Source organism: Cryptomeria japonica, chromosome 8 (assembly GCF_030272615.1).
Source record: "Cryptomeria japonica chromosome 8, Sugi_1.0, whole genome shotgun sequence".
NCBI lineage: Eukaryota > Viridiplantae > Streptophyta > Pinopsida > Cupressales > Cupressaceae > Cryptomeria > Cryptomeria japonica.
The window spans coordinates 125,727,685-125,752,223 of NC_081412.1; the positions used below are offsets into that span (position 1 = coordinate 125,727,685).

Sequence of the window (24,539 nt, forward strand, 5' to 3'; positions counted from 1 at the left end):
GGAAAAGAAAACATATCGTGTTCTAAAAGCCAACTCTTTACCCACACAAAGAATGATTTGACACTTTGCTATTGATAAATTTGACACTTCCATGAGAGTTAGCCACTTCCCATGACATGTTTGCCACTATTAAGAACTCAAGTTTGCCACTTTAGTAATGCATATTGATTGGGTTCCTTCAAAAGCAACAACTTTTGCATATGGACTTAAAACGAGGTGCTATTATTTGAATTCACACAAACTGTTTGAGAGGAATTCAAATATGCAACCATATTAAACTTTTGATTCCATCTTCACATATTTTTTCCAACAACAAAACTACATTTATGAGGCCAATAGTGAGCAAAATCAATGTGCAATACATCTTCTTTGCAAACGAAGATTTTAAGATGTCACATACCATCCCTATTCCTTCACAAACATCAAAGAAGCAAACACACCATTTGGAAGCACCTTGTTATGTCGGTTTGATTACACACTCCTCCATTAGATTTTTGGACAAGACTCCACATAACCTTAACGATCCAAATATCAATTCAATTTAACTTTGAAAATAATTATTTCGCTTTGTAATATAAAAATATAAACCACTAATTAAATAGTCTTCAATTATTATGTTGAAAATTAAAAAATTAAGTCATATTTTTCCATAAAAATATTAAATTAAATAAAAAAATGGTGTTAAAAAACTAATTATATTGAAAAGAAGCTACCCTCATGATTGAAGTCAACCCTTTTTCTTTTTTTTTAAGGTTTAAATTGAAAATTTACATCCAAACCTACAAACACAAAAAAAATTTGAACCTCAATAAATTTATCAAAAATTCTACAATTTTAACCAGCAGACGAGGACCTCTAACGACTATATTATGTAGCAGCTTTTTAGGCCGGGAAGTTAATCTAACGCCGGGAAAACAACTTTCAGGCAAATCAAACATTCTTTGCCAACGCCTGAAAACAAATTTTAACTCGCGACAAATGTTTCGTTTAAAACGCTGCAGAAATCTTGTCTTGACCTCAAGAATCTGGTTGCTATAAAACCTCGATATCTTTAGATCCACTTTTCGCTGACTGTGAATGATTGAAGCGGCAGCTGTAGGGAGAGTGATTTCGATTCGCCTCATTTAAAACAAATTTCCTCTGTTAGGGTTTCGTAATATTTTTTCTGCAAACTCTGGCTATTTTTTCTGACCGGCATCGTTGACAATACAACACAATTTGTGGAGAACCAAGGTCAGTCACTTGCCATAGTTTTAGTGATTTTTTCTTTTCCGGAATCTGTACGCGACCGGATTATTTTTGCTGTGTTTTATTTCATTCGAAAACAATTCTGTTGTTATCTGTTAAATAAATGGCATTGGTTCTGTGGTCTTATCTATGACTATTTTCATATATGATATTATTGTAAACCTACTGTTATATCCTTTTTTTAAAAATTTTTATGTAGAGATAATTTGAGCTGTGAAATGAATTTTACGTTTATTTGGTGGTTTTAAATTTTTATTTGGTTTGATTTCCTGTGGGTGAGGTAATTTTTGTGACAGAATTATTTAGTATTGAATGAATACTCGTTACTGCTGATGCTGCAAATGCAATGGTTGCCAGAACTATTTTCACATAGAGTGAATAAAGGGATCAGACCATCTTTATATGTTAAACTTGTCACATTCTTCTTCACAAGCGTTATACATTGTACGGCAAAATTCTTCAGAGTTTTGTGCCATTATATTGGCTCTTGTACTTTAAGACTAAACATCACAAGGCAAGGGATTGTTGTGACAAAAAATTTTAAAATTTTAGAAGATTGTGTTGAACAAGTAACAAATAGCTTGGTTTTCCAGATGGGTACATCCTCTAACATGGTCGGTTACATGATTAGGACTCAGCGGTATAATCAGATATCAAAATGCCTTTGATATGATTACATTCCTTTTAGAAGCCACTTTTCTATGTTACTACAACAAAAACAAGGATGCTACATTTGAGAGATCATCTTCCCACAAACAAATAGAGCTGGCATCTCTGCTTTTGCGTCAATTTGAAATGATTCAACATTGTTTTAGAAGCAATTTTTAATATGATTGTGTTTGGAAGGTCTATCGTTAAAAGTATCAAGTTTTGTTAACCGCAAAGAAGAATTTTCTCGCTAAAAATTTGTTCTGCCTTTTGTATGCAACAAAATTTCATAGTTTGACATTTGTCTATGTTGGTCTCCAATCATCTAGACTTCTCCTAGTGTTGTTTTCCATTGCATGGCACAGGAAGAGTCCCCTATAATTTGCTTTGTATGCACTGTGAAAAGGATGTAGCTCTTTTTTTACCGCAGAAAGGTGCACAACATTATTTCTTCTTGATGTCATTTAACACAGAACATGTCTATGAGCCTTAGCGTCTTTAGTCTTACCTTGGTTTTCCACGCTCAGGCTTGCTGGGGGAGTCACCATATTTCAAGCCTGCTTTCGTCCTTGTGCATTGGACCTGAGTGGATTGTCTTGACCTCTACCTTCTGATGCCTGCCTTGCACTCTCAGCCACATACAAGTCCTCTACATGTCCTCCTTCAACATCCCTTGCACTTTGGATCTCTTCAGGCTCGTTCCTGCACTCCCTTTGTGCAGGGGTCTTTGGTTCAGTTCCTCCAATTCTCGGTTCCTTCAAGATGAATAGCCTCTCAATGTGGTGTATGTCACTCTCAAATATCTCAGTTTATTTAGGGTTTCTTTCTTCGTGCTCCTCATCTGATGTTTGACTGTATGGAGGAATTGTGTGCTTGGTCAACAAGGTCTTGGTGTACTTTGTCTGGGAGTGGTAAGTGTCTAGCAATTTCCTCTCACTAATTTTGCGTACGTTCTTCACTAGATGTTTGTCTTTCTTCTTGGGTAAGACTTTGGTTGACACTTCTGCTCTTACTTTTGGCGGGCTTGGGCTATCAGATTCTTCAACAATTCTCCTCAATCACCTTTGTCACTTTGTTGTCTCAGTTGAAGGAATCTTCTTATCGATCCCTCTGTCACTTTCTGACCGCTTGGGATTTGTGTTCTATATTTGTTTGGTTGCACGGGCATTAATTCTCAAGGGTATGTCTTCCACTGGTGTCGTGTTCTTCCTCTTCCCGCCACTTCCTTTTCTCGTACCGTTGCAATATTTGTCACCTTTGTTGCTTTTGATCCCTCTCTTCTCGAATGTCTTGAAGGATGATGAAGTGTCGTGCGATAAGCCTTGGCAGTCTTTGCAACAGACAATCAACCTCCTTGTTTACAGTCAGGTTGTCCAAGATAGCGGCCTTGAGGGACCTCCTTGATGGGAGCTTCCCTCTGAATGTACTCTTGTAACGAGATGTCCGATAGATTTATCATGTCTTGTGTCAATTGATTTTCTCTTTCTTCATTGGCTTGTAATGGTTTGTCAATGGGCTGCCCCATTAGAATGTCATGATTCTCGTCTGTGACTTATGTTTGGCCAAAGTTTGTATTGGCAACAGTGCCAAATGTTTACTTGCTTATTCTACTTTTATAGGATTACAGAGTAAATGGAAATATAAAGTTACAGAACATAGGAATAGAACTACCTGACAACATATTCAGAAGTTATAGCTTTATTACCAATTTTCAAATATGCATAAGTACAATATCATCAGAGTGGTCCCCGACTATGAACAGTAGGTACATATAAATAGTATACCAATGTTGGTTAAGGCTACCAATTGCCGGTAATTACCAACTGACAACTAACACTTGGTTGGGAACTAACACTGCAAATACAAAACATAATAATTATTTATTTATTCGACTATAACAATGTACTTTATTCTTTGCCAACTACAACAATCTAACAATGTTAAGAAAAAATATTTGTTGGTTTTGCAAAGGTATAGAAATACCTCCAACTTTTGGAAAGAACGAAAAATTCGAGCATGCCTACAATTTTAACAGCATTTATTCGTGCAACTTAGTGCTTTCAGTTCTCAGTTCTCTATATGACATAATTAGTACATGCCCAACCTGGTGACTTCTTGTACAAGCCTATTGTGCAGCCTCATTGTTTTTTTTCCCAAGTTGATAATTTATTTATTGCCACATGCCATTTCTGTGGTGTTGTATATTGGTGTCCCACCCCTTTTTTTTCCATTCTATTTCTTGATCTCTCCACCATCATGAAAACAGTAACAAAAAATAGAAGATTCGACATTGCTCCCTGCAAATGGGAGCTGGTGGAGTTTGGCCCTATTGACCATGCAAAGCTAGGATTTGTGTACTCATTCAACTATCTGTGAGTAGAAAAGGCTCTTATATTTGTTGCTAAGCATGATGAGTTGAATATCTTTCTGCATCAACTCTTCTACAGTGAGGTGGTGTTGACTTTCTGGGCTAATGCCATGGATCATATCCAAGATATGTGGTTGGTGCATCTCTTGAGACTCAACTTCATTCAACCTTACCTGCTGCCGAAGGATAAATTTAGTGTGGCTATTGCTGATTATGTGTTCTCAGATGGCTCTGCTCCCATAGGAGGTATATTTCCCCGCCTCCTGCTAGAAAACAATGAAGTGTAGGCATGTTTACAGGGCAATGAAGCGTAGAGATGTGTTTATAGGACAATGAAAACTGGTCTGCAGCTCAATCTTGGGAAATAATTTCAAAAAGCATTATTAGCTAATGGCCCAGAACTTGGTAGCTTCATATGCAGAAATTTTCAGTACCCTGTGGCTCTTGTTACGTTGTGCTCCTGCTCCATCTTCCATGCCACTTATTGCTACTACTTCCTCTACACCATCAACGACTCCTCAGTCCTCAGAGGATGAACTGTTTCTGTGAGCACTTAAAGGTCAACTAATTTTGGTTTTTGGCTGCTGGTCATTTTGGTGAATTTTGTTTTGCAGGTTCCAATTTATCAAACTTGTCTTTTTTGTAAATATTTTTATCAAATAAAATAAACTAAATAATTAGTATAGCCTACATGGGATTTGATACGATGTAAATGGATTGAGATTGATATGGGCTGATCATAATTAATTAAGAAATAAAAATAATCTAGAAGTAAATAACTGAAATGAAATTGTAGAATAAACAAATCTCAACTCATTACACAAGAATTTGTGGGGAAAATCTTATAGTCAAACACCGCACAAAAGCATCATTCTTAATATGAGAAAACTTATAATATTTGTCAACTAGACTCAAGAACCTGATGATCACCAATCTCTCCTCCCCTACTTTCAGTGCATGAATACCCCTTTTAGTATTTCCAATTTCCCTCAGTAATGTCCCCAACACGTAACCACATCTGAATTACTGATTTGTTTTTGTACTTTATTGAAGCTTTGCAAAAGAACAGATACTTAGAAACCAAAATCAATGCTGATCACAAATACGAAGTGCTGGAAATGGATAATTTTAAATTTAGACAAATAACAGCATTTGCAAGCCCTAGGTAGATATTAAATATCCATATCTGAATTGTAATGAATGCAACATGCAAACAATCACACTATATGCCAATTTGCAACCCTAGAAACCCTAGTTTTGATTATTGCAGCAATTTCTGGAAATTTACAAATCTGATAAATTTACTGAAAACATTGCTAGAGATTTGTTTTACGTTTTAAAATCACTCACTGGTTGGCATATCTGGTAGGAAGAGTTGGAAACCCTGAGTTTTTGGTGGTGGATCCGAACAGTTCAGATTTGAAAAGACTCGTATAGCAGGTACAGTTGGCTGTATGGCTGTCAAAAGTTCAGAAATGGATGGTATGGAAATCTGCTGGATGTGTATGGCAGTGGCAGATGAGTGTAACAGGGAATAAAATTGCTGGAAATTGCTGTATAGCAGCAGAAAGGGCCTCCCTGGTGTTGGTATGGCTTGCATAGGGGTCTATGAAGCTGATCGCCCCTTCACAACACTAAAATGATGTACAGAATGCCTAGGAATTGTATGGTAGGGTCTGAAACAGCAATTAATGACTGAAGATTGCCAATGATGAACCTTCTTGATGTTGTAAAATATTTACTTGCGAATCTCAGTTTAAATGCCTGGAAACTCATATAAACTTAATTAATTGCTCTCACTTCCATGTGAGGATGCCTAGGTGGATGTGAGGGTTTTTGTCCCCAAATCCAGAAATGAGGAGTTGAGGGTCTGGATGTTGTAAACTGTTTGCTTGCGAAGCTCAATCACCAAATGTCGAGAAACTCACATAAACTTGCCCATTGCTCTCGCTTCCATGTGAGAATACCTAGGTGAGGGTTTTCCTCCCCAAATCCAGAAATGAAGAGTCGAGGGTTTTTACCCTCCCAGGCCCCACTGAAAATAGCCAAATCTTTCATCCTTGAATGCCTTTTCAAACTTGGAACCCCAAATGAGAATGTCAAAATGCATCTTGATGATGAAATGAAGTTAGGCACCTCCTTGATATACCTTTCCATATGGGGCCTTTAGATTTAAATTTCCCTCCAAATATATAAAATTACTTATTATTTTAAGTGTTTAAAAATATTTATTCTTTTAATTTTTATATTGATTATAATAATATTATCTAATTGCCCCCCAAAATTAGAAATTACCAAGCCCAACCTAAAAAATATTATTAATTATTTTAGACCAGAAAAAGGGCCATGGCACTCTCAAACACATCATCTAATGATGATTTTTCCATAAATGGGAATCCCTTAAGTATAGGACAGGATGCTATCATCTGCAACAATTGAAAGGTTATACCTTTTCATTAAGGTATATAATAATAAATTAATAGTCGATTCAAATTTATATGGCCATATTTTTATATATGGTTAAATCTTATATTATTGTAGAGCCTTATTAATGTTATTAGGACCACTTATAGGTGTGATCTCCAAATAAACATTATGCTCTAACACAAATAAGTCTAATTATCACAGCAATTTCAAGTTATTCAAAACATTCGACGAATCAAAGATATTTGGAGATAAAGCTCATTCAAAAATAAATTGAGGCCATGCAATAATTGAATGAGGTTACGCAGCTGAATTAAGAATTTAGTAGGGATAATTAAAGGTTAACTGTTACACAAACATGGGCTTAGATATTCTTGGTCCATATACTGGAGTTGTGAGTTTGGAACATGTCAGGTGAACAGTGTTAGACTATGACATCTTAACATAGTGAATGGAAATGATGAAAACAGTGTTACCAAAGTACATTAATCTGAAAATGTGCGCCTACTAGTCAAAGCTGCTTGTCTTTAGAGGAGAAACATTACCTACTCCTACTATGTGAAAGAAAATGGTGAAGCAATCACCTTATAAGAAGTACCAAACAACTGAATAAATATGAAAAAGGCAGATGAAAGACGACAAAGTTCCACTAAAAGTCACATCATTGCAATTGGAGAAGGTAAAGGGGACCGGTGTTATACCATTACATTAACTGGAGAAGCGAAAAGAAACAATTAGATCAGTACACCTCTAACTTGGTTTTATTAGTTGAACAGTGGTTTTTAATCTTTTCTTCATAACTGTATGCAGCGTCTTTATTTTATAATTCAATAATAAGTCACATCGTAAAAGGATCCTTCTGTAAAGATTGTGATGTAATAGAAACCAGAGTTGGTGTTAGCTTTGAAAGTTGTGATTAAGTATTTCAGATTGTTTTTCAGCTTTAGCTACAAAATTGGAAATGTGGATGATGTTTATTTTTATCGTACATATTCCAGTATCAATTAATGAAAGGTATTAACACTCCTATTTTATACTTTGTTTTTTTCATGCAGAATTCTTAAAGGTGCCAAACATATAATTGGATGTTTTCACATGTTTTTTTCAAGCTTTTTTTAGTGCTGAAGAGATGTTTGTGAACAAGATAAGCCCAGTCTTATAACTGCATTTGTTTGCTGGGCAGATTGGCTTTATAACTGCACTTCGTTTGCTGGGCAGATTGGTATAAATTCAAATCGCCATCATGCTTTCCTTCAAAATGAATGACCGCAAAAGTAAGATCACTTTTTTTTTTGTATGCACTGATGTGCACACATAGACGAAACACATATTTGTACATGTTCATCATCATTTTGTTATAATTTAATTGTTTATAACTTTATAGCTGTTGACAAAGTGCTTCATGGAGATTATAATTTCAATGCCATAGTTGACTTTTGCTTTATGGTAGTTAAAGCTAATTTATGAGTTTGGAAACTTAATTTATATTATTGGTAGCCATAATTTTACTACTAGGTTAGTATTTTTGCTTTGCAACTGTGCTGAAGCTTATCCGAATCAGAATGTGTTTCTTAATCAGAGTTTATTGCAAGTTAATGGAAGATCTTTAGATATTTTATAAATTTATATTACTTAGGGCAATAGTATTTATTTTTTGTCGAGTTTGTCTTAGCCTAGTATAATTTTCTCTCATATATTATTTATATTTGGATAGATTCAGTGTTTTATATATGTTTGTGCACTTATATATGAAGATTACACAAGTTCCTTGGATTAGGGCATGGGGAAATGAGGGGAATTATTTTGCAAATTGCTGAAGATGCCAATTATTAGGGGATGGTGTGTAGTCAGCCGGATACATCTTATGAGACAATTCATGAGAAAAGGGTAAAAGATATGAGAGATCATAGTTGGAAAACTTGGACTTGGCAAAAACTCGGTAGACAAAAAATTGTAACTCAGCAAAGAACTTGACAATTTAAAAAATTGCTCAACTTTCTTTGAAAACACATTTGCTCAAAGACAAAATATATCCAGTGAGTCCATAAATGAGTTCAAAAATATTTTCTATTAAATTTGGTTCATTTGAATACAAATTGAGTACAAAATTGCATCATCATGTGAAACCTTTATACAATATTTAGCTGGAAACTATTATGAATTTATGATGATTGCCTTTGAAAACCATCATCATAAATCATAAATTGCATATTACAGCATTTAACATTTTCCTCTTAGTCTAATGATAACTTGGGGAGAGGTTCTAATCTTTGCACTCCGTTGTAGCTCCTTGCTCAACATCGAAGGATGTGTTTGTGGCTCTGATTCGACTAAATCAACGAACACCTTTGATTTGTTGTCTACCTTTCTTGTGCAAGGTTGAAGGTTGTATGGTATTTTATACTAATAATGGCATTTTGAATTTTTGATACTTGTAGTATGATACTTCATCATTGATCAATGATATTATGATAGTGATAAAAATAACTGCCTAAGTTGTTGGTTCTGGTGTCCACTCCCAAATCCCCTCATTGTAATCAAATTTCTTATATGAGAAGATATCCCAATAACTAGTAGGGGTCTAGGAGTGGAGATCACAATGCGGTCATGGGGCATGCCCCTTGTGGGGGTTTAGAGGCAATGCTTCCAATGGGTCTGAGGAGTATCCTCTTGTGGGGGTCTAGGGGCAATGCCCCCAACAGGGTCAAGGGGTAGGTGCCCCATGTGTGGTTTGGGGGCAGTGCCTTGGGCACATTACCAGTTGCAATACAGGGTGGGGTCGAGGGGTCGCACCATTGCCACCAAGCCCACACGAAGGCCTTTGAAACCATACAACTTTTTTGTTGCACACCATTTCACAATGTTATCACTTAGGGAGAAATTAGGTACTTGGCACATTTTTATAAAGAATATTTGTTCTCCAAGTGCTATGTGAGGAAGTGTGAGGAGCGTTCATGCATTTATAGAGTAAAATAGTGACTTTCTTGACTTTTTTTCGTATTTTGTTTTGCATTTTTTTTCGTGTTTCACATTTTTAATGTGTTTGGTGAGTTTTTTTGTCAAACTCGTTGAGTTTTTAGTGAGTACTTGCCAAAAACTTGGTTAGTAAACATGGGAAAAACTCGTTTTGCAAAAAACCTGGCGAGTTTTGGCAACTCAACAAGTACTTGTCTGCCAACTATGTGAGAGATGATAAACTTGCATATAAAGGATAAAGATAGAATTTGCTGAGTTTAGTTAGTTTCATTGTTAATAGATGACGTAATGTATTTTTAATTTTAGAAATTTAGACAATAAGAAATAAAGAACAAATAGACTACGTTTCATGGAGTTTTGGAATAAGCAGATTCAAGGATCTAGGGATGGGGGACTATGGACAAAAAGTTGGGGATGATGGCTGGTGATGCAAATATAAATTATACACATGTAAATAAATAATATTATATACATATATATATTAGACTAATTAATAATAAATATATTGTCTTCCCAACAATTCCTATGTTTTCTTTGACACCGAGTACTTATTTATTTTAATCCAATTTTCATTTTTCAAATAACTAAAGATGAACCCAGGGTGAATGCAAGCTGATAAAAGGGGCGATTATGTCTTGAAAAGGGTGAATCTAAACAGGGGGGCTATAGATGACCTTTTTTTGGTTTGCCATTTTTTTGGGCTATAGATGACCTTTTTTTGGGGCAAATATAAATTATACACATATGTAAATAAATAATATTATATACATATATATATTAGACTAATTAATAATAAATATATTAGACTAATTAATTATTATGTCTTGAAAAGGGTGAATCTAAACAGGGGGGCTATAGATGACCTTTTTTTGGTTTGCCATTTGCCATTTTTTTGGTTTGCCATTTTTTTGGGCTGTAGATGACCTTTTTTTGGGACAAATATAAATTATACACATATGTAAATAAATAATATTATATACATATATATATTAGACTAATTAATAATAAATATATTGTCTTCCCAACAATTCCTATGTTTTCTTTGACACTGAGTACTTATTTATTTTAATCCAATTTTCATTTTTCAAATAACTAAAGATGAACCCAGGGTGAATGCAAGCTGATAAAAGGGGCGATTATGTCTTGAAAAGGGTGAATCTAAACAGGGGGGCTATAGATGACCTTTTTTTGGTTTGCCATTTGCTGCTAGATCACAGTTTGGTGCTGGTTTGCCATCTGGTGGTGGTTCGTTGCTTGTTGCTAGTTTGTTGTCGCTAACCGCTGCTGGTTTGCTACATGGCGCCAGTTTGCAGTTGCCATCCACTGCTAGTTCGCAGCATATGAATGGTGGTGTCCCTGATGCTGCATATTTTCCTCCTTTAGGTTCTAGTTTGGTGCATGTGGATGCCCCTACCTCTAACCCAGCATCTCTTTCCTATGATAAGGTGGCTAGGTCTTCTGGTGGTAAACCCTCTTCTGCTCCTGCTCATCCCTCTCATAGTGGTAAACCCTTGCAGCGTTCTTCTTCCTCCCCTTCTGTTATTTGTGGACTACATGTTTTGGAAAAAGAAGAGTACTCTCGTGTTGCTTTTATCTGCAAGTTCAATGGTCTAAGGCCTTCCCTTCCAGATTTGAGCAAATGGATTTTAGATTCTTGGAGGCCCATTATTGATGATAGGATTGAACTTTATCCTTCTACTAGGGTTTTTTTTTTGGTAGCCTTTCAATTTGAGGATGATAGGGCTCAAGTGCTTGAAGGCGGGGTTTGGTTGTGGGGTAAGCATTCACTTTCTCTTAGGCCTTGGTTCCCTTCTTCCAACCCTCTTTGAATCTATTAGTGTTTTTCCTACTTGGGTTAGGCATCTAATTTGCCTCTCTTGTATTGAGCTAAGTCTTGCTTGTCTTTCTTTGAATCTATTGGAAATGCTATTGATAGGTTCATTATGGCTAATGCTTTTTCTCTAATCTATGATCACCTTACTTTTACTCGCATTCTTGTGGATATTGATACCTCAAAAGATTTGCCTGGAGTGGTCATCTTGATTGTTGAGGATAGGCAGTGTTCTCAGATTCTTGACTATGAGGGTCTCCCTTTTCGCTGCAGGAGATGTTTTGCTACTGGTCACCTCGCTACAGATTTCCAAAAATCTCATCGTAATGATGCAACATGGTGGAAAAGTGCTCTTAGTGAGCATCTTACTGTGGGAGAATTTTTTAATCTTGAGGATGATTCTGGGGATGAGAAATTGGTTTCAAAGGTTGTGGCTACTTTAGAGATTCTTTATGGTCCTATTGAACAATGTGTGAATTTGACTTTGCCTCCAGAGCTTATTGTGGCTTTCCCGCATGATGATTTGGCTATGGTTTCTGCTCCTGTCTCTCTTCCTCAAAGCCTTTGGCGGTTGGTCTTCCTGCTTTGCCTTGCTCTATACATTCAGAGGATGGTCTTTCTTGGGTGGTTGTGTAGAGAAGAGAGGTCTTCCTAAGCATAACCATGCCTCTCTGTCCCCAGTTAAGGTTGCTTGTGTAGAGAAGAGAGGTCTTCCTAAGCATAACCATGCCTCTCTGTCCCCAGTTAAGGTTGCTCGTGGTGGTTGAAAGTTTCCAAAGGTGGTTTAGTTTCCATCTTTTAGTCTCTTTCTTGCTGTTGTTTATAAAGGGTTTTAGGAGCCCTTCAAAATCTATTTGTGCCTAGTTGGCTGTTGGTTTGCAGAAATTGGCTTTCTGTTGCCTGGCTGATGGTTGTTGTTTGGCATAGCTTATCTTGTACATCAGCTATTCATTTTTGTAAAGGGTTTCGGGTCCCTTCAAAACCTGCTTTATCCTTTAATCAAAAACATAATTTCAATCATAGAAGGTGAAAACGCAGGTCTCCAAGGTCAAGCTTCCTTTCGGACAACTTTCCAAAAAAGGGTCATCAATAGCCCCTTGTTTAGATTCACCCTTTTCAAGACATTATCGCCCCTTTTATCAGCTTGCATTTACCCTGGCTTCATCTTTAGTTATTTGAAAAATGAAAATTTGATTAAAATAAATAAGTTCTTGCTGTCAAAGAAAACATGGGAATTGTTGGGAAGACAATATATTTATTATTAATTAGTCTAAATAATAGATGCATATAACAGTATTTTTTTTTGGCAAATTGCTACGAAGGGGGTAGCACCCATTTCATTGATCACAGAAAAAAAGATATATTCAACAGAAGGCAAACAGAGTCCTAATGGCCTCTATCACCTCTTGAGCTCTGCTCAACTGCTCAGAAGGGAACAAATCCCCATTAACACTCATCATATACTCATAGGTCTCAAGGTTATTTTTGCTCAGGCCATCTCTTAGAGACATTACATTATCATGCATATCCTTGTTTTCCAAAACCTTTTCTATGACAAAAGCATCAGCAACTAGACCGTTAAAGGCTTTGAACTTGAGCCTCTTCAGGGCCCTCACAATTGAGCCCTGGAGGTGAGGGACAACCATACGTCTGATGGCCCTCTCCATAGCCTCATAGTTCCCAAGAGCTCGACACTGTGGACATGTGCACGGGATAGGCATGCATCTCCCAAACCTTCTTCATTGCTTCCTTTGCCTCATCCCCATCTAACACGAATATTTCCTTCAGCTGTGCATCCACCAACGCCTGCTTGCACTCACACTCACACTTCAAAATGTCTAGATCCGCCGACCCCGACCCCTCCATCCTCTATTTTTTGCTTGGTGGTCATCTGCATTCTCGATTTTATAGACAGGATAGAGGATAGCAATTTCTATGTGGGAAGTCTTTTCTGTCCAATAATCCCGAAAGAATCGGCACAGTGATCTGGTTGAATCCCACAAAGATCTCTGCTTAATCCACCTCTGCTCTGCATATCCCAATGAAAGTATTCTCTGTTACCTTCTGCAGGCCTTGTCTGAAGGGACGCTGTCACTGAAGACTAAGACCAGTCTAGGCCATTATGTTGTCTGAGATGATTGTATCGATTTCCTGATCGATGGCATAGTTGGAGAGAAAGTCTGCATCTTGATTTGCTTTGCAGAAAATGTCTTATTGAGAAATCCATTCCTTCTAAGATTTCTCATATGCTGTTAACCCCCATTCTGGATTTCCAACTAGGAGCATCTCCAAAACTTACAGTTTGAATTACATTTAAGGAATCACCCTCAATATCAATACTGAGGAGATTCTGTTCCTTGCAAATTCTTAGTACACCGAGGGGGGCTGCAAATTCGGCATCATTGTTGGAGTCGTCAGGAAGCTTAATAGATCCTCCCCATACGAAATCACCAGTGTCGCTTCTCACAATGAAACCGGCTCTAGATGGTCCATGGTTCCCTTTGGAAGCACTGTCAAAGTTCAGTTTCAGACGGCCCTTTGGCGGGATATATAATATTATTTTATTTACATGTGTATAATTTATATTTGCATCACCAGCCATCATCCCTAACTTTTTGTCCATAGTCCCCCATCCCTAGATCTTTGAATGTAGTCTTCCGAAGTGGTGTTGAAGGTTGGCTTTGCCACCTGTGTGTCATTCTACATAGTTTGTTGAAGAGATGTTGAATAGGCTGGTTTGGTTGCCTACGTATTCTTGTCAGCTTGCCACTGTATTATTGTAATTGCATTCATTTAGATTAGTTGTCTGGTTGGAGGTACCATATGCTCTCACCTTGTCCACTTCGGGATCTAGGTGATTAGAAAGTTAAGACATTGCATTACATCTTAAATATTGCAAAAAATAAAAAAAGTAGGGTGGGTTGTTACACGAGGACATCATCATTTGTAATCCACTTATAATCTAGATTGATCTCATCAAGGTCAATTGGCTGGTCTTTCTCGATGATATTTGATTTTGTTAATGCATGATAGCCTCGGTAAGATAAATGATTGAATGAGAGATAAATGAAGTCTCTCATTCAAACATTTATTATCGTGAGGGGGCACGATCAAGTGATGTCTTGATCAACCATGTCCAAAAGACATGGCCGGTCAAGGCATCGCTTGACCGTACCCAACCCACTACATATACCAAATGAAATGTGTGAGAATGGACATTAAAATAAAAATGCTCCTCCTCTCCTGCAACATAAAAGAAGACAATCAGATTTATACAACAATTCAGTGATAGATAATACATAGAACAAGATAAATTTTAATTCTGATCCACAAAATTAACATGGTATCAGAGCCAGGTTTCCTTCTATAAAGCCTAACCGCCTGAAGGAAGATCCGATTAAGATCATATTGATATCTCCTTGAAAGTCTCGAATATGGCCACATTGCAAGAACTTGTCCTCTCAAACTTAAACTACAAGCGTCCCTTGCTGAAGTCAGAAATTCAGACGTACGTTCAGAAAAATATGTTCTCTAGAAGAAACTCAAGATACCTTGTGATTGAGAGGGAGCTTACTAATCAAGATTGAGCACTTCTAAGGTAAAAATTGTAAATATTGATTATTATTATTAATACTAATAATTTTTTTATGGGCCCTGTGTAAATCATAAGGAAGTGACGACTTCCAAATGATTTCCACTTGTATTTTTGAGGTTATTGGAAGGTGACGATCTTACAATAACTCAAGATTGTGGATAGAATCGCTGATTGAGGCAATCCACGTAAAAGCTTGTGGATAGAATTGCCGACAGAGGCAATCCACACAAGGGCTCATGGATAGAATCGCCGACTGAGGCAATCCACGTTAAGAGCTTGTGGATAGAATCGCCAACTGAGGCAATCCACATAAGAGCTTGTGGATAGAATCGCCGACTGAGGCAATCCACGTAAGAGCTTGTGGATAGAATCGCTGACTGAGGCAATCCACACAAGAGCTTGCGGATAGAATCGCCGACTAAGGCAATCCACACAAGAGCTTATGGATAGAATCGCCGACAGAGGCAATCCACTCAAGAGTTTGTGAATAGAATCGCCGACAGAGGCAATTCACATCTTGAAACTATGGTCCCAAGATAAGCATCATATGATTTATGAATATTGCTCCCAATACCTTTTACATTTATCTTACTTAGCTAAGAGGGAGTGTTTAATGCATGATAGCCTCGGTAAGATAAATGATTGAATGAGAGATAAATGAAGTCTCTCATTCAAACATTTATTATCGTGAGGGGGCACGATCAAGTGACATGTCTTGATCGGCCATGTCCAAAAGACATGGCCGGTCAAGGCATCGCTTGACCGTACCCAGCCCACTACATATACCAAATGAAATGTGTGAGAATGGACATTAAAATAAAAATGCTCCTCCTCTCCTGCAACATAAAAGAAGACAATCAGATTTATACAACAATTCAGTGATAGATAATACATAGAACAAGATAAATTTTAATTCTGATCCACAAAATTAACAGATTTTTTTCCATATAAAAATTAGACTTGGCAATTGAAAGTGATGCGAAAACTATGATTACAATTTATATTTACAATTACAAGTATTCAAAACTCTAACCTTGAACTTTCTTTAGCTTCAGGTAGACTCTGTGGTGATTGAAAATCAAATCATTCAGCTGTTGTTGTGTTTGATGGTTGCGTTTGTTGGAATCTATGTGTTAAAAAACATGCAAGTATGCTCAGAAGTAGATGAATTGCATGGCTGGCTTAAAATGTGCATTGCTATCTATCAAAGATTATTGGCATCTTGGCCACAAATATCCCACCATGGTGTGGGAAAAAAATACTTTTGAGATGATATCATGTAAGATCTACTGAAAGTTTAACACCATTGCATGTATGCAACATATATAGACTATCAAAAGTTTATGGAGTCTACTTGGTCTGAAAAATTCTTGCTTATGTGCAAATTAGCAACTCTTACATAATTGTATTCAATATTGTTGGGGTAGGGAACAGTTTTTCCATGCATTTGAGTTGGCCTTGTGTGACTTAAACATTATCTTTTAATGAGGGGCTACAAATAATGTTGGATTCAGATAGTATCCAACACCATGGAGTGGGGAGTGTATCCGTTGATCCCATCTATTGATTATGCCCCACAATGGCATGTACCTATCCTTATTATTTTCCATCCTACCTGTTGATGTGTTTTATAGACACTTCAAACACAGAATAAGATACCGAGAGTATCCTATCCTCTCTTGATCAAAATCTTCCTAAATGCTAAACTCTGTGATCAATTAGAAGACTCCAAGGTTTCTATTGTCGGGTCTCAACTTGTGGATAAGCACAATTGGCCGTTGTGATTGCTGTTATTCCAAGGGGCCTTACGTATTTCTTAAGGGATGAATGTTTAACTTTCAAGGAATACTTTTTGAATGATATGCACTGTAGCTCATTTACTATGCCTAAGAATGCAAGGATGAAGGATGACTTTTAGTGAAACTCTACTAGTCTTTGTTTCGACATGCAAGAATAACTACGCAAAGGCTAATGCAATCTTGTAAGGGGATTAGATGATTTTCAAATCATTACTAAACATGGATACCATTAATTAAATGCATATCAATGATTGAATAACAATTGAAATTAAGCACATTCAGGGGTTCCAATTGACCACAAGCAAATTTGCAATGAACAAACTGCTAGTGGTATTGGTTACGAGTTTCACATAAATCATACACAACATTCCATCATTCAATTTGAATACTTAACAAAATTCTAAAGCTTAAATTGAGAAGATGAATAACCATGCAAATGCTCCAAAGATTGAATAGAAAACACCACACTTCAATGTCTTTGTTAATCCAGCAGTAAAATAGCAACAGTTGTTCAAGTCTATCTCATACATCACAAAATAAAAAATGGTAGCTTTTATAGAGCTCCAAAATGAAATATAGGGCTAAGATTGCTCTGAAATGAATGGCTGAGATTAAAACCTTGATTAGGGTTAGTTGTAGCCAACAAGTTAACTCCATAATCAACCAATAGAAATTAAGCATGTTTCTGACACAAACTTTGAGTAAATTTCCTCCAATGAGAAAATAAGCATCACATGGAGCTCACAACAAATTTTCTTCTAGAAGCTCATTTCCTTGATCCCTCTCTTTGACGGCAAAGGCAATGAATCTGGACATCACTACGTTGAGCTCCTCCATGGACAAACTAGGCAAATTATTGAGTTTAAACTCAGTCACCTCCAATGTGTCAGAACAAGTGGCGAAGATCTTTTGCCATTCTATTTCTTGTTTTTCGGAATATCCCCATGAAGACCATGAATAAACAAACTTCATTCAAAACATTATCTGAGAAGCCGGTAGTTGGAAAGAAGATAGACTTTATCTTGTTATGCAATTCATCAACAATGAAACCATCTTCATCAAGCATGTCCTAGATAAACACTTCCCTAGTTGAGATCATAAATTGTTCTTGAATTCTTTTAAGTGTTTCTTCCATCTTGATACGATCCTCTCTTGTTTTATCAAGAGTTTCCTTCCTTGTCATGAGAATACAATACCACCTGTTGAAATCATAGACTGCTTTTGCTTCCATCACTCCACCATCAATTAGCACTTGTTTGGGAATTTCCTTCAATGCTTGCAATCGTGGTATGGTCTTATCCCAGATAAATTGAAACTCTTCCCATATCTCTATGATGTTCTGGATCTTGCACAAGAATGTGGTGACTCTGTTATATGTTTGCATGAATTCTTGAGTAAAAGTACTAGCTTGTTGAAAAGCATTCTCAATCCATGTTTTAGTGACTTGGGCTATCATCCTTGTCTCTTCCATTCCTTCAACTGCTTCTTTGGAGAGTATCTATGGTGGGCATGGTGTGTCTTCTTCTTGCCGGGATGTCATGTGGTGAATGTAGTTTATCAATTGCTTGTTTTCCTCCTTAAGTTGCCTCCTTTTCCTCACCTCAATCTCCAATTGTTCTTCCACGTTAGAGGCTGATCCTCTAAATTCTTCAACTACTTGAGTGCCGAGTGATAGGACCAATGTTTATCTCTCTTATGTCATAATCTTCTTGAGATTGTAGTGCTATAGCTCTTCCTCTGATCCTTGTGCTGCTGAAATAGTTGGGCATGTTTCAAGTGACTTACCTATCTTGACTGGGAAGGTAGTCTTAGCTTTCTTTTTTCTTCTCTCGAGTGCATCATATTCTAACATGCCTAGGTACTAACAATAGTACCATTCTGTTCCTAGGATATCTAGGAAGATGATAAGCATAAGAAGAGCATCCTTGTATTCTCAAGTAGATGATTTTTGGAAACTGAATGTACCAAAAACCATATTTTTTCATCAACTTCTTAGATTCCTCAGACAACCAAATATGGGTGCCTCCTTGCAAGGTTCTTACAATGTGCATGGTGAAGGCATCATTCACCCTTCTATAATGGGCAATACTATTCTTCAATTGCAATTGTGGATATGCATCATATGACAACATTTGACCCTCAGCTGGTCCTACTGGTGCTCTACAATTCAATCCCTTGTATTTACCATATCTAGCTAAGATGCACATCAAGTATGAGCTCATGTAAAATGTTTTAGTTTGTTCCACATACATCAATTGCTTATGTAAATTATCACTTACTAATTTCACCCAGTTGATGGTGTTAGCTCCTTTGGTTACTTCTTCAATGTAGTACCACATCCATGGTTCATATGATGAAGCTTGAGAAGATCCCATGACTCTGTTTAGCATCATGATCAATTCTGCTAATCCTTCCTTGAAATCTGATTTGAGGAGTGTTTTCTTCGGTACTCTCGTATGACTTTTTCTAGGCTCAAGGATCCAATTCCTATTGAGGATGTCGTCACAAGCTTTTGGTTTTCTTTGGTACAAAGCTCAGGCATCATCTTTGCTTTTGTAGATCATCTTGTCGTATGTAGGAACATTGAACACTTCAGCTACTGATAGTTCTGTGAGATATGCTATCTTCCTTCCATCTGGTGCTACGATTTGCCTCTGCTCCGGGTGGTAATGCTTAGCACATTCGAGGATCAGCTCGCTACATTGGACTGCCGGTGGGAAGCAAGCTATATGAGATATGCCATTCCTTGTGAGCTTCTTCACTATCTTGGAGGTATTGTACTTGCCTCTCCCAAACACTCGATCTCGGAAGTCATCCATATCTGTGTGTCCAAAGTTGGTGTTGCTAATCTTCCGCCATTTGGATATGAGCTTAGTATCAAAGAGCATGTCTTTGAATTCGTTCTTCATTAGTGCTTGCCTTCGATTTTGTTGTGTCTTTATGTCAGACATTAGCCTACAAACAGAATGATCTTGTTACCAAGTTGATATGGATTTTGAAGTTCTAAAGAATAAGGTATGATAGATAAGAACGCTAGTAAAATTTAGTTTGATCGATGACATCTCATACCTGAACTAGACAAACAAAATCTTTCCTTAAGAAACTTACAAGCTACAACCCTTTGAGATGACAAAAATCAGACCTGGAAATGAGAAAATAAAATCTGATTTTCAAACCTTTATAGCAACTATTTAAACCTTAGGGTTTGTAAAAGTATTTTTTGCATTGAAAAATGGTTTTACAAATAGAGATTTGCCAAATGTCCACACCGGATTTAACTTTTATTTGTCTCTCTATGCTGCTGTAAGTCTAATGATGCATACAATTTCACTAAATTCTGTCAATGTCGCCTTCAATTTGGACTGGAAATTTTCCGGATTGGATTTAGAATTGTTCTATTCCAAATCGCTTTTCTTAAAGGTTCATTTTGATCAATGAAATGATCAAAATCCTTTGTCTAAATTGCTGACTTTCTTTGTCCAATTGCTGGCCTGAAGATGAAATTTGTTCTTCAAAATTATCGCCTTGAATGATAAAATCGCTGATGTCTTTGAACTTGCAGATCGAATTTTGTTTGAATGATGTTTTAAAAATGAACTTGAATGCCTTCTTATATAGTCGCTAAAGACATAGAGTCAACACCTTTCATCTCAAAATCCCACATAGGCCGACTTTGTATCTTAACAAAAACATTTTAATTCATTTTTTCAGCTGAGCGCTTCTCCTTCATGGCCAACTTCTCTTTTTGATTGGTCTTTTCACTTGCACAATGTTTTTGGCTTTTGATGTCTCATTTGGACTTATGTCAAGTCAAATTTTCAGATTTCATTGATGGCGAAACATTTGTTGGTTTGTACTTACCATCGTAAGCGGTTGTTTTGAATTCGTTTGCATTTAGACAACTTGGCAGCCTTTTGATCTTCATTTGGATTTGATTCAAAACTTCTTTTCAAATTGGTCTTAGGCTCTTTGTTTGTACCTCGGTGTTTTGCACTTTTTTTGCACTATTTTCATTTTGACACCTTGGGTGAGATTTGATTTTTATTTGTACCCTTTGAACTTGGTGGTTTTCTTGAGTTCATTTGGACTTATAGATCTTGGCGGCTTTTCCCCTTTCGTTTGCACCTTATGATTCAAGCGGCTTTTCATGCTTCGTTTGCACCTCATCATCATGGCGGCCTTTCATGCTTCGTTTGCACCATTTAATTTGAGCAAGCTTTTCATTCTTCTTTTGCACTTCATCATCATGGCGGCATTTTGATCTTCATTTGCACTTGATGAAAACCTCCTCAAATCGGTGATTGGAGCTTTATTTGCACTTAGGTGTTTCATTTGCACCATTTCCGTTTCATATTTTGTTCGTACCTCCTTTCTTTATCAATTTCAAACTTGAGTAAGGCGGTATTTTGTCATCCATTCGCACCAAATTCCTTTCATATTTCGTTCGTACTACTTCCAAGTTCAAAACTCTAAATCTTGGAGGGTGGAATTTTCACCTTCATTTGGACTAAATTCGTTCCTCATTTTATTCATACCACTTCCATTTTGTGAAATCTCCAACTTGAAGGGCGGAATTTTCACCCTTATTCATACCTTGTTCATTTTATGTTTCATTCGTACCTCAATCAAATCTGGATTTCAAAGTTCTCATCTGTTCAAACTCGAAATGAGGCCTTAGCCTATTTTCATCTTAAAATCCCTATTCGGCCTGTGCTATGAGGTCACATCATCTATCTTCCCTGAGAGTGATCCTGATGACTCTATTTCTCATTCAGACCTAGACCACTTCAACTTTCATTTTTGTATTCATTTAACCCCAAAAGACCTCTTGAATTGTCATCAAGATTTGAACTATCCTAAGGCAAGGGAAACCTTCAATTTGGAGTCCGACTAAGAATATTAGCTACTCAATCAATCAACTTGAGCTGCTAGAAAAAAAGGGGGTCCCCATTTTGATGGGGTGATGTGTGAAATGGTCACAACACTACAAATTGCAATTAGTGGATAAAGAGCACCTAACTCCTAAGGGATTGTTGGCTGGAAATTCACTGTACTCAGTATTGTGTTGTGTTGCTCACAATTTCTCTGTTTTTCTCTAATACATTTACCCATTTGTGCAATTTGATGTGTTGTCCATAAGATTCCCAATTAATCTTGAAACTTAAATTCAACATTGCATTCAAGAAGGGATGTCGGATCTCTAATTTGTCAAAACCTATGGATATATGGCAGATGTCTAAACAGAGCTACCTGTTGAGGTAAGGCTCAACATATTCTAAGACTTGTTTAGGCTTTAAGGAACTATTATTAAACGGCAAGTAAATGCCTCCCTTCCAAGGAGCTTAGCAAGTAAATGACACCTTTGGTAGTCCATTTTAATTGTGTTTTAAAGGGGATGTTAAGAGTAAATAAAATTGTCTCATCATTCCCTTTGAGTTACAAATCTTATGGTATAACTTGAGGACACATTTCAGCAATGTATGTCATCTTAGAAACAGGTGGGATACATGAGGGGTTATGCCTCCACCTATATCCATCAATTCAATTTAATTTCATTATTGCTTTTTAGATCATTCTTGTATTTAGCTACCCTAAAAGGCACCCTTTATATGGGAGCATTCTTGTATTGATTTACTGCTTGTATTGTCAGTTATCTTTCTGTCAATTGTGAGACTTTGCACTAAATTATTACACTAGATGTATTAAAGTAAAAATATCAAAATAGTAATGGTTAGGTTTTAGACAGGGGCATTAATTAAGTCATTTTAACTTTAGGTTATTTTATGCTTTATTTCTCTTTACTGTGTTTCTTGGTTTATCCCACATTTATAAAGTTGGTTGATTCACTAGTTTGTAACTTTATCAAGAAGGCTTTCCCTTCTCGATCATTCGATATGGAAAACTTTCTCAAGTTATCTTGTTTTTCTTTATGTGTTTGATTTCTGTCATATCATGATAAGATGAGCACAATAGTTGAGGACTTCAAGAGAATTTTGCATGATTTTATAGTAGCCAGCTACCTAAAACTTGAGAAATGACTGTAGCTGATAACTATTTCTGACTGGATGACTGTTTGAACACAGCAACCCAATGCAAACAAATTAATTTCAGCAAAAAATCCAAATTATTTTTAACTGACGTTATCTGAGTGTCAATCTCTTGGTTGACCCCTTGACAAAATGAAAGAAGATAAAAAAAGGGTGCGGTTGCAGACTACCTTACTGTGCTGATTATCTTCAACGGATTCACTGAAACTTAATGTTGAAACCTTCCCGTTGCTGCAATTTCAAATGAACTGGCTGTAGTTGAAAATGAAGTTGCTTTTGCATATGAGCAGAATATGCCCTAGTTGTGTGTTGATCAAAATATGGCCTTGAACTGCATGAAAAACATTGCAAAAAGCATTCAATCACATGACTAAATTGCACCTAAACTCAACTGGAAAAGAAATTGTGTGGGTGGGTGAAAGTTGTGTTGAAAATCGGTCAAATCTGAATACAGCAATTTAATAATGATTAATGTGCAAAAATGAGTCAAACTTGTGAGTCAATTACTTATACAAAAATCACAATTTTATTACTCGAAAAGTTGGGACCGTTTTTGGGTTGGAGATTTTTTCCCAATTTATGCTTCAAATGATCCATTTTAAAGACATTAGATTTCCACAATCCATAAGATTGAACACACATAGTTTCTGGATTTGGTAGTGTAAAATTTATTTGGCATCAACATTTCAGTCAGACTCTGTGATCCTCATCAGGATAATAGAGAGCTAGAGGAGAAAATTCCAGAAAAATTAACCCATTTTTTGGAGCATAGGCCCCCATGGAACACTGCAGTGAAATAAAGCCATGGAAGGCTACATGTAGATTTGTTATAGGAAATATTAGGTTGCTTTCTGCTTAAGTAAAATTACTTTTTTTTGGATTGCTCCATCGGGAAGCAAAGGTCAGATATTTTTAGACAAGGTTTGGAGCATAGGCCCCCATGGAACACTGCAGTGAAATAAAGCCATGGAAGGCTACATGTAGATTTGTTATAGGAAATATTAGGTTGCTTTCTGCTTAAGTAAAATTACTTTTTCTTTGGATTGCTCCATCGGGAAGCAAAGGTCAGATATTTTTAGACAAGGTTTGCTTGGCTATAAAATGCCAAGACTTATTGTAAGAGGCAAGATTATCTGAAATGAAGTTATGTAATTTCACACTTAATTGAGATTGGTTGTCCTCAAAATTTCAAGTGACTCTTCCGTGATCTTGGGCTGTACTGTTCACTAGCTTTGATCAGAATAGTGCTATATCTAACATAATGTTTGCTTGTAAAATTCATTTTCTTTCACATCTCAATTTTATATTTTGGAATTTTATAGGCATTTTTCTTTTCTAGATTTTTATAATTTCAGATGAGATTTTTCTAGGCTCATAAGAGTAGTATCAAAGCAATGATATGAAAACCTGTGAAGTTATAACAGGATACCCAAAATGGGGTCTTAGGAAGAACAAGATAGAATTAAGTTCAAACGAGCAATGGAAGAGGGTTTTGAGCCTCATGGTTGAAAACATAAATTATAAGAGTAAGGATTTTAGAGAAATAATCCAGCCATGTAACGACTATTGCATAAAATGGCCATCAGGATAAGTAAACACAGAG

General features: G+C 36.6%; 1 protein-coding gene across 3 annotated transcripts in view; it reads left to right on the forward strand.

Annotated features, from left to right (window-relative positions):
• The first annotated feature begins 802 nt into the window (after positions 1-802).
• LOC131041635 (vesicle transport protein GOT1) overlaps positions 803-24,539 on the forward strand; it is a 36,558-nt gene continuing 12,821 nt past the window's right edge. Inside the window, exons 1-2 of one of the 3 annotated variants that reach the window (XM_057974787.2) lie at positions 803-1,233; positions 7,872-7,962. In XM_057974787.2, coding sequence (XP_057830770.1) covers positions 7,932-7,962 — 31 coding nt within the window. In that variant the 5' untranslated portion in view covers positions 803-1,233; positions 7,872-7,931. The remainder of the gene's footprint in view (positions 1,234-7,871; positions 7,963-24,539) is intronic. The other 2 variants (XM_057974786.2, XR_009105050.2) reach the window with 2 other exon arrangements.